Consider the following 10,853-nt stretch of genomic DNA (forward strand, 5'->3'; position numbering starts at 1 on the left):
CCCTAAACCACACAAATCGTATTTGCTTGCTAAATGTCACATAGAAATAAATGTGAATAGGAATATATGTGAATGCATGATAAAATAAACATTGTTGTGTCAAAATAATTGAATAGAATTTCAAATTGCTCATAGTAAACTGTACTCCATCATTGCATGGTAATTCAGTTTTCAAATATATTACCCTATTTGTATTATAGCCTCAGCTATCCAATGTTTTTTTTTTTTTAACTGAACATTGCCCAGGTGCCCAGGTTTAGGTGAGAATTTACATGATTTTTTTTTTATTATATTTGCATTAACCACTCATCTGGACAAACATTCTCATCCAGAAGGGCTGCGCGCACACTCCCGCATGCTCTCACTGCCGGCCGTTAGCCCAGCGATCATTGAATGGGGTTATAGATCCCATTCATTGATCGAAGGCCCCCCCTCCCCCCGCAGAAAAGCCGAGGGCCTCTTATCAGAAGCTGCGGTTTTTCTGTGTTACAAAAAGTTTCCTGTCCTCCTAATACTTCCTGGAAGCATGCGATCAAGCTTCCAGGATTTTCTGACTGTGGCCATCTTGTGGCCAAATAGTAAAACTACACCCACATCTATTTTTTATCAAACAAGTACATTATTTTACATTTAAAATTAGCTGTTTACCTCCCACACCACAAATTACTCAAATAAAATTTGTAATAAAAACAATAAAAATAAAATAAATGACAAAAAAACAACAACAAATAGTTACCTAACCTTTTAATATGCATATCAAAGCAGTATATTAATATAATTTTTTTAATTATGGGCTTGTAAATAGTGATGGACGCAAATTGAAAAAATTCACCTTTATTTCCAAATACAAAATCGGCCCATACATTGTGATAGGGACATCATTTAAATGTTGAAATACGTGGGACAAATGGGCAAATAAAATACATGGGTTTTAATTATGGTAGCATGTATTAATTTCAAAGTATAATGGCCGAAAACTGAGAAATAATGATTTTTTCCATTTCTTTCTTAATATTCCTGTTAAAATGGATTTAGGATAAATTCATTCTTAGCAAAATGGACCACCCAAAAAAAAAGCCTAATTAGTGGTGGAAAAAACAAGATATAGATCATTTCAGTGTGATAAGTAGTGATAAAGTTATTGGCAAATTAATGGGAGGTGAAAGTTGCTCAGGTGCAAAAAATAAACAACCCAATGGGCTTAAAGGACTTACGAGGCCAAAAACATAAAAAAAGTGAAGTACCTGCATCATGTTTAAATGTGGATGTGTTTAGATGAGGACGCCATCCGCGCCCTCCGTGCAGTTCCGCCAGGTCCCTGCAGTGCAATCGCCCCCATGCTGTTCCCGACCCCACAGCCCGGGTCGGGCTCTCCTGCCTCACTCACGTCTATGCAAACTGCGCAGCCGTGGCCAGCTCCGGCGGCCATATTAGGAGAGGCAGGAGAGCCCGACCCAGGCTGTGGGGTCGGGAGCGGCACGGGGGGCGATTGCACTGCGGTGACCCGGCGGAACTGCACAGAGGGATGCAGGTACTTCACTTTTTTATGCTTTTGGCCTCATAAGTCCTTCAAAGTGGTTAAAAATCATACATTTTTAAGAGAAACATGTCATGGAATTTCTCACCCTTGGTATTCATAACCACCCACCCAAAAAGAGTAGCCAGCAAAGTTTAAGTGCCTTGCAAAAGCATTCACCCCCTCCCCCCTTGGCATTTTTCATGCTTTATTGTCTCACAAGCTGGAATTAAAATGGATTGTTTGAGATTTTGCACCATTTCATTGACAGAACATGCCTACACCGTTGAAGATGTATTATTTGGTTTATTGTTGTAACGATCGGTGTAGCACAGAGAGGATCTGATTACCGGTGATCTGCAGTATCACTGGGAATACAGATATGTACCAGATTATAGATGATCTGCAGTATCACCGATAATCCGATATACAACTAACCTCTGGACACCTGAGTAGAGTGTTTGGTGCAAACAGTAATAATGAGAGGACTGGGCCTCAAAGCAGTAAGGAGTACTGCACAATTCCTTCAGGACTCTCCCGGAGGGAGGAGTAAGGCAGAGAGAAGGAACGACAGAACGAAAGTGACACTCAAGAGGAAGTGTCACTATCAGGACTGGGAACCGCCTCTAACAGTAAGGTCGGTTCTCGAGGTCGGACAAGCCAGGTTGTAAACACACAGACAGACAAGGTACAGATTCAGAAGGCAGAAGCGGAGTCTAAAGTACAGGCAGGGTTGGCAACAGGGTATCAGATATATTGAGGTACAGAATCAGGAGGCAGGTGCGGAATCTAAAGACGAGCCGGGGTTCGGCAACAGAGTATCAGATATAGCAAGGTACAAGATCAGAATTCAGAAGAATGGTCAGACAGGCAAACAGGTCATAACAGATAATCACAATCAAACTAGTACTTTAAACTATCAACAGAATCTAGCTAAGTGTAGGATTACAGCTCCAGCTGGTCCCAGCACACTTTGGGATCTGCCTAAGGTCTGAGTGCTACCACGTTGTGTTTGCAACGCCAGACAACCAGCAACTGAACAGCCAGCAGTATATATACACAGGCATCTCTCCAGCACCTCCCTAAGTGCTGGACCAATGAGATGTGGAGCCAGTGTCAGCTGACCAGCCTGGTCATCTGACTCACTTCTGGCTGTCATATAATCCCCGCCTCAGTGCGCGGGCGCGCGCGCGTCACTCTAAGCCTAGAGGGACTACGTGTCCCAGCCACACCAGCACCGCTCTGCGGTGCCTCAGCAATGGGGCCATGCACGCTAACCGCCGCATCCAACGTGGCGGTTTCTCCGCGCTTCGCCATGCCCCGTATGGAGACAGCCGCCTCACACTGAGTGGAGGCGGCTGCCTCTCCGTGCTCCGCCATGCCATGTGCGGAAAGAGCCGCCTCCCGCCCACTCATGGCGGTGGCTCTTCCGCGTTTCTTTACAATTGTGAAGCAAACAACAAATCAGAAAAAATAACTGTAATGTCACCCTGCATTACTATTTACCCCCCTGAAATAAGTACCTTGTAGAGCCACCTTTTGTGACAATTACAACTGCAAGTCGCTTTGAACAAGTCTCTATGAGCTTGCCACATTTTACCAAGGGGAGAGGGTGAATAGTTTTGCAAGGCACTGTACCTACAGGTACCTTTCTTATCAATCTGTAACCTAGACCTGAGGGCACATGTATGAAAAGAGCCTTGACTGCCCTAAATCCAGCCCTGTATCCCCCAACCTAACCCCCTCCAATACAACATGTATTATTGGCAGATAACATGCAGTTGGTGGATATTGGTACATACAGTAACTCGAAAGTCAGGTGAGTAGAAGCCACAGTTGTAACATGCATCTGGGATTGGAGAGACTGAATGTAGATCAGATGGGAAGTTTACTGACATACATACTCACAGGCATTTCAGAATTTTTGCTTTTAATGTGTACTGTGTTAGCTAGTAAAAACTGGAAACTGTGACAAGCTCAGTTTCAAAAGTACAACATGACCACAGCTCTATTAAAATTGTTTATTTTTATAATATAATTATCCTCTTTTTATTTTCAAGGTAATTGTCTGGGGAGACTACGGCCGAATGGACCACAAGAGCTTCATGGGTGTTGCACAGATTCTTCTGGAAGAACTTGATCTGTCCAGCGTTGTTATTGGATGGTATAAGTTGTTTCCACCTTCTTCATTGGTGGATCCAACACTGACCCCCCTTACTCGCAGGGCTTCCCAGTCATCTCTCGAAAGTTCAACAGGTCCTCCTTCCATAAGATCTTAATGAACTGGAAGGCAGTTTAGCCTGATAAAATCACAATATTAATGCCCAGTAAAAGAATCAGAGTGATGTATTTACACGATCAAAAGCATTGCTGGAGACAGACAATCATATTTTTTCTTTTTTTTGCCTGTAGTAGTGATCCAAAAAAAATAAATAAAAAAAAGATCTTATATTGGTAGAGAGAAGCAAGCATATGAGTACTGTAATACACAGTTCAGCACTATTGGGAGTCACACATGCTCAGTGGTATAGTAAGGGTGACATTGACTTACAAACTGGAAGCTTTCACTCTGTTAGAAATGTTTGTGATACATTTTTACAGACCATAAGCAGTGTTATCATATTGGTATTTCCACCTATTTTATACTTGTTAATTCCATTATCTTTTTTTAATATAATGTGTTTATCTGCTAATTTCATAAAAAAAGCATTTGTGATAATTCTCACATAACGCTTTTTGTCCTTTTTTATTGATTTTGTGAAAGCTGAGCATTACAGGCGTGATAATGGCTACAATTCCGTGTAATATTCCCTGCTGCCTGATATACTGACAGCGACTATGAGAAGCACTGCTATGTAGTGCTGTCCTGTTATTAATGACCTTGCTTTTGATGTAGTGTTACACAACTTGGAGCCACAAATGTATTTTATGTATTATACTGCATGCTGCAATTAAATTGGAGCACAGCAATTGTCTGCACTAAACTCCCGCATTCTGGCACCAGAGCTGGAAAACGATATGCAGATGCTGCAGTGCAGCAGTTGCATGCCACAAAGCCCCTTGTGCAACAGAGAGCATATCTGCTCTTATAGAAATGGATTAATGCCACAAAATCAGTATGAATGCAACAGCTTTCTTTCTATCACATGACCAGGTTGCCAATTTTTCATTGTCCAAAAATACTGATTGATAGAAAAACAAAAATGCCAACATGTTTGTCTTATTTTATTATTATTTTTTGTTATACTATGACAGTCTATAGAATAAATGGTTTATTCAGAATATTCTTTACCAAAATAAAATAAAAAATAGAGGATATAGTATATAATATATATATATGAGAGCAAAAAAAATATTCCTCTTTTATTTTGTAAATTTTGGATTGCAGTACAGATTATGATATTTTTGTTTTGGTTTATTTTTTGTTTTTGTAAGCATGGGAGAAGTTTGAAGAAGTCTATCTGCAACCAATGCTGAGGTTGATGCAAGAAAATTCATGACTTTGGCATCTACAAATAATGTACTGTCTGTGCTGTTTTGTTTGCCATCAGCCAGTCGCTGTACTTGTTTTTTGTGTACAAGAAAAAAAATCTATGTATTTGACATCCTGGATTACCGAACAATGGTGGGGAATGAGCATATGACACTTTGAGCTGTACTCAGGCCTCTGTGATATGTGTCACTTGAGACACCCTTGTCTGTCCTGGGTAAAGCATGGTATGAGCTGTTTAAAATTCACTGGAACTTCCAGCTGAAATATTCTGCACTTACTAATATTTTTTTATCAGATTTTCGTTTACATTTGTTTGAGATTGATGCAAGCACAACGCTTGATTTTTTAACGCAAAATGTTTGACTTTTTTTGGGGGACGACAAAATCAACCCCTTCATTTCAATTAGCGGTTATTTTGTTTGTTAATTCTTGGCCTTGAAACTCCTTGTGAATTCCCGTATGTGTGTTAAAAGCTGCAGGCTGTGCAGGTGCGTTGCTTTGTCCCTGACCCACCTTTGTTGCACCATTCAGTTTTGTGATCACACAAGTACCGCAGCATGACATGGAGTAATTCAGAGCTGCATGCACGTTTTTTTTTTTTTTTTTTAAACCTAAAAGCAAAAAAAAAAAAAAATAGAAAGATAAAAAAAGGTAATTCAATAATGTGTTAGTTCCACATAGGCCAGCTTGTATGTTGCATGTACTTGTACAGTTTGCCCGTAATTCTGATGACATAATCAAGAACTCTAAGCCATCCATTTTTCTTATAGACATTTTGCAGGTTTTTACCAGACTAGTTGTGTTAGTCTGGTGCTAAATGCCTATAGATGGACATTATTTTTTACCCTATGGAAACGTAATGTAGTACGGACCAAATTCCTTCTGATAAATATTTTGGTGTAGATTCCTACTGTGGGGCTGTAACACATGTAGAAATTGTGTACACACTAGGTTTTGATTCATAGACATACTGCCTGCACCAAGTGGACTATTTATTGTTATTATACAAGCTGAAACCATTATGCCCATATTTCTGTAGGGCAACGATAGGTTACTGCTTGACCTGCTGAGCAGGAAGAACTGAAGCACTGGTGCACTAATAGATTATGTACTGTCTTAGTGGCCAAAACAAATGAATTATAATTGGGTAGTATCTTTCTATTTTGACCACTTGTCTTAACACCCCCTGTGCTTTTAAATAAACTTCCAACTCATGTTATGTAAACATGTTTAATAAAATTTACTTTTCATGTCCATTATTGTGGTCTTTTACTTTTAAAATGTATGATCACCTTCAAGCATTATGAAGACAGTTAATCTCCTACCATAATTAAATGGTGAGTATTGTGAACTACATATTTCACATGCTGCGGTGGGCTTGGAATGGTATTAAAATATTGTTGGGAAAAATGTACCTGTGATGTACCTGCAACGTTCACAGTGTGTGGCATGACTTGTCCATTGCATTGTGTTCCTGCTTATACAGGGAATGCAACACCCACTGTGAACCTAGTCTAAGGTATTTGTAACGTATAAGTTCCAGAACATGTTAAAAAAAAAAAATATCACAACTAGGTCAATGGGGAGCCAATGAAATTCATTCTTAATACCTTTTTATGAAAACATGCCTCTAGCTGGCTAAATCAGGCATATAAAAACCGCGAAGGCTAGGCACAGCATTTTTGGATTCCCCCTTCATCAGATACCAGATGCAAATAAACCAAATCACTCATATATCCAAATGACAGCCTCAAAACAGGAAGTGACAGGCACAACTTTAGCATACAGTATAACCTAAAAGTGGGAAAGAATAAAAGCATAGAACACAACAGATTTGGACAGAGAAAGGATGCTTCACCATCACGGTTAATGCACATGTTGCATGCATTGGGAGGCCACACACCATTATACTGCACCTGTTGCAACTTGAATGTTGCATAGCTAGCGTGTTGCAGTTTTACAAGTTGAGATGGGGAGAAGATGCACCCTTTGTATCTAATAATACTGATACTGTAGCTATAAAACACATTTGAGATTTTCATAACACTGCAGAAACTCTGAGTGTGGCAGATATATATTCAAACCTTTCCTCTTTGTTGAAAAAGTCCTTGCTGCATAAAATTGCAAAACGTGAATCACACTCAATGTATGTCAATAAAATTCATTTGTTTTGCAGTTTCCATGTGTTAAAATGCATGCATTTGTATGCAAATGAGGACTAGTGATGTATTTCCTGCCCCCAGATTCTTGTCATTTGATGTCTGTGCAAGCTCTTCAGGAAATATGCATGTGTCAAAATGCAGACAATTGCAGAGGAAAATGCTAACTTGCATTGAAAAATGTGCAAGTGCATTAAAGTAATTTCTAACCAGAAATGTTAAGGCAGTACTAGGAAGCAGAGATAAAGGCTGAGTTTCATACATGTGCCTTTATCCAAATAACTTTTCTCTTAATCCTCCTTTCCACGGACTGTTGAGCTGTGTGCTCAGCAAGCAGTTGCCAGGCTGCAGTAAGCAGTTACCAGGCAGCAACAAGCAGTTTCCAGGCAGCAGTGAGCAGTTGTAAGCGTTTGAGAGGCATTTCACTGCCCATGAACAGTTTGTAGAAAAGAGGCCTTAGTTTTCTCCCAGGATAATTTGTTTTTCAATTATCAGGCATAAGTTTTCAGCACTTAGCAATTGGAAAAGTAGGTAGGCAGCATTTCATTGGTAAGGTTTGAAAATATCTCCTTGGAAAAAACTCAGGAGACAAGTAAGGCCTCTTTTCCACAGACTGTTGATAGGCAGTGAAATGCCTCTCAAACTCTCTAAAATGCTTACTGCTGCCTGGTAACTGCTCACTGCTGCCTGGTAACTGCTTGCTAAGCACACAGTTCAACTGCCCGTGGAAAAGTGGCTTTAATAGGTTAGTGTCTTAGGTCGCACTCAGTGGGACGTTATTGTCCTGCATTATAAAGTGATTATAACGCAGGTTAACGCACTGTAAAGTTAAGCCTATGCGACATTCACAGTGCGACATTAACGTCGCGTTGTAAATGTTGCGTTATGGTAACTCACTGCTTGCAGTGCGTTACCTCTAAATGCATACGTTACCAGGTACAGAGAGGCATACTTTTCTTTGCCTGTATGCTCCTCTGTATCTACTGTATGCCATAGGAACGTGTTTGCGTTGCGTTGTAATGCTGTGTTGTGACTTTAACGTTGCATTAAACAAACAAACACAGAACATTTATATTGCGCTCTTCTCCTGGCGAACTCAAAGCGCCAGAGCTGCAGCCACTAGGACGTGTTCTTTAGGCAGTAGCAGTGTTAGGGAATCTTGCCCAAGGTCTCCTACTGAATAGGTGCTGGCTTACTGAACAGGAGGAGCCAAGATTCAAACCCTGGTTTCCTGTGTCAGAGGCAGAGCCCTTAACCAGTACACTACCCAGTCACCGCATTGCAACACAACGTCCCACTGTGAATATGCCCTAAAGGAACCTGGTTACATTACCTCCCCAAAAACACATATCTGGGTGGTAAAATATGCAATCAAGTGATTCCTAGAGCTAACATGAATTCTCACACTGTTTGTCTTTAAGGCCTCTTTTCCACGGACTGTTGAAAGGCAGTGAAATTCCTCTCAAACTCTCACAACTGCTCACTGCTGCCTGGTAACTGCTTGTTGCTGCCTGGTATCTGCTCACTGCTGCCTGGTAACTGCTCGCTGAGCACAGTTCAACAGTCCGTGGAAAGGAGGCCTAAAGAAGCAGTGATGTTAATCAGGAAATGGTACTAACCATAGACCTAAGGCCTCTTTTCCACAGGCAGTTGATAGGCAGTGAAATGCCTCTTAAACTCTATCAACTGTTCAATTCTGCCTGGTAAGAGGCCTAAAGCATCTGAGCATGCATAACTGATTTTTTTTTGCACCGACAGTGGGCATCCATCAGCTGCTTTCACAAGCATCACATTACTGTCTAGTCAATCCAAAAATGGTTGGTTGAGGGAACTATCATCAAAAGTCCATTTGGCATTAGCAAACAGCTATACAATGTGAGGAGAAAATCAGCCCACGTTACTATCTTATTAAAATGTAATATGCATTAATATTCTTTCAATGTTTAAACACCAAATGTACTTTATCATGGACTCTGGTAAGCATTTTATTAACGTTCGTCTTCTGACTGAATAATATAATAATTTAAGATGTAGTTTTTAGCGGAATGCAATTTTTTACCTATAGGCAACATATTATAAGTTGATGCTAAATAGGACATTGGCCTCAATTCATCAACACTTAGCAAATTTGTTAACAACAGTTTGGTAAAATACCAAATTTGTTAACTTCATTTCAGGATTCATCAAAGTTATCTACAGCTGTTAGCGAACATTCGGTAACGATTCGGTAACGATTCGCTAAAACGGAATAAAGTGCAATTCATGAAAAAGAAAGTGGGCGTGGTTTAGCGTTACATTTAGGATTAGTTATCTCCTTCACTGCTCTGTCGTTATTCCTGTCAGATCATTGCTGACAGAGAAGATGGAGCCATTTGAAGTGGTTATGTATCAGCTGAGAGTGATTCAAAGGCGCAGAAGGGCAAGAATAAGGTCTGCAACCATATAAATTTGTAAGAGAATAGATTTATTTGCTATAACACGACATCTGCATTTCTCTTGAATCATCTTGTAAGAGAACACAGGGAGTGTCAGGGTTAACTAATTTGCTAGCTGCACTATAATGTTTTAGAAAAGGCTCCTATCAAATTGTGGGATTGTCCCAACCACTTTCAGAATCCTGGTCCAGGTGTAAAGCCCTATTCAGAATGTTGCTACGTAGTGCTCAAAGGACTGCCTTTTACCCACAATTCCATGGGAATCTTATGGCCTTGTGTTAAAGTACCACTGTAAAATGGAAATATCGACACGTTACCGAATGGTTACCGAATTGTTATCGAATTCACACCGAATGAGGAAAAACCTTGATGAATACAACTAGAAATCGCTAAACTTCGAATTCGGTAATTTAACAAATTGGAAAAATTTATCTCAAAGAGAATGATGAATCGAGGCCAGTGTCTGTAGTGCTAAATGAAAATTGTGCACCAGTGGGGTCTGCAAAGACACTGTAAAGATTGCTTAGTAGATTACAGGCACTTCTCTAATGTAGAAAGCTGTTACAAACAAGTAACAAGGGAATATTTGTTATTTCCCAGTAGATAAACCATGCATGGTCACTTCAGTTCCCAACATTTTTGCACTATTGCATTGTTATGAAGAAAGCACCAACAAGATTATTTTAAAGCAATTACATGGTTGGGATGGCAGCAATGTGAAATGCTGTATTTCTTGAGGCTTGTGGTGCTTTGTAGCAAATCTTGGACTACTACAATATTCCTCTTGGACTACTACAATATTCTTTTTTTAATCCTATGAGGCAAAGATAGCAATAATAATAATCCATTGTAAATGAAATGTTTACACAAGATCACAGAATTTTGATTGGGGGCATCCCACTGCCTCACCCAATGCATTTAAGCCTAGCCAAAAGCCTTATTCTTGGCAAAATATACAATATGACTCATCATTTAAGTGGATTAAAGAGAACCAGCCCCACCATTAACGGAGCAAAACAATCCAAAACACTAAGTGGAGTACAACATTCATCCAGAGAGTTAAAGTGATCTCTGTTAATGGGAAGGAACAAAACACAACGTTGTAAATATTACAGTTTATATATTGCTCACACTCGCAACAGTATTGGCAGGTACACAGGCCACACATAAAAGACCCAAGTAAACTCAACCAATTTCAATTCAAAATAGCAGTATCACTGGAGAAATAATTTGGAGAAAATCTTTATGCT

At 39.9% G+C, this 10,853-nt stretch overlaps 1 protein-coding gene across 21 annotated transcripts in view; it reads left to right on the forward strand.

The window, feature by feature from the left end:
• Positions 1-6,254, forward strand: part of RIMS1 (regulating synaptic membrane exocytosis 1) — a 443,920-nt gene extending 437,666 nt beyond the window's left edge. For all 21 annotated transcript variants that reach the window (XM_068281486.1, XM_068281464.1, XM_068281474.1 and 18 more), the window contains one exon: positions 3,577-6,254. In XM_068281486.1, the coding sequence (XP_068137587.1) occupies positions 3,577-3,795 (219 nt within the window). In that variant the 3' untranslated portion in view covers positions 3,796-6,254. The remainder of the gene's footprint in view (positions 1-3,576) is intronic.
• Positions 6,255-10,853: the final 4,599 nt, after the last annotated feature.

This window comes from Hyperolius riggenbachi, chromosome 4 (genome assembly GCF_040937935.1).
Source record: "Hyperolius riggenbachi isolate aHypRig1 chromosome 4, aHypRig1.pri, whole genome shotgun sequence".
In the NCBI taxonomy this organism is placed as follows: Eukaryota; Metazoa; Chordata; class Amphibia; order Anura; family Hyperoliidae; genus Hyperolius; species Hyperolius riggenbachi.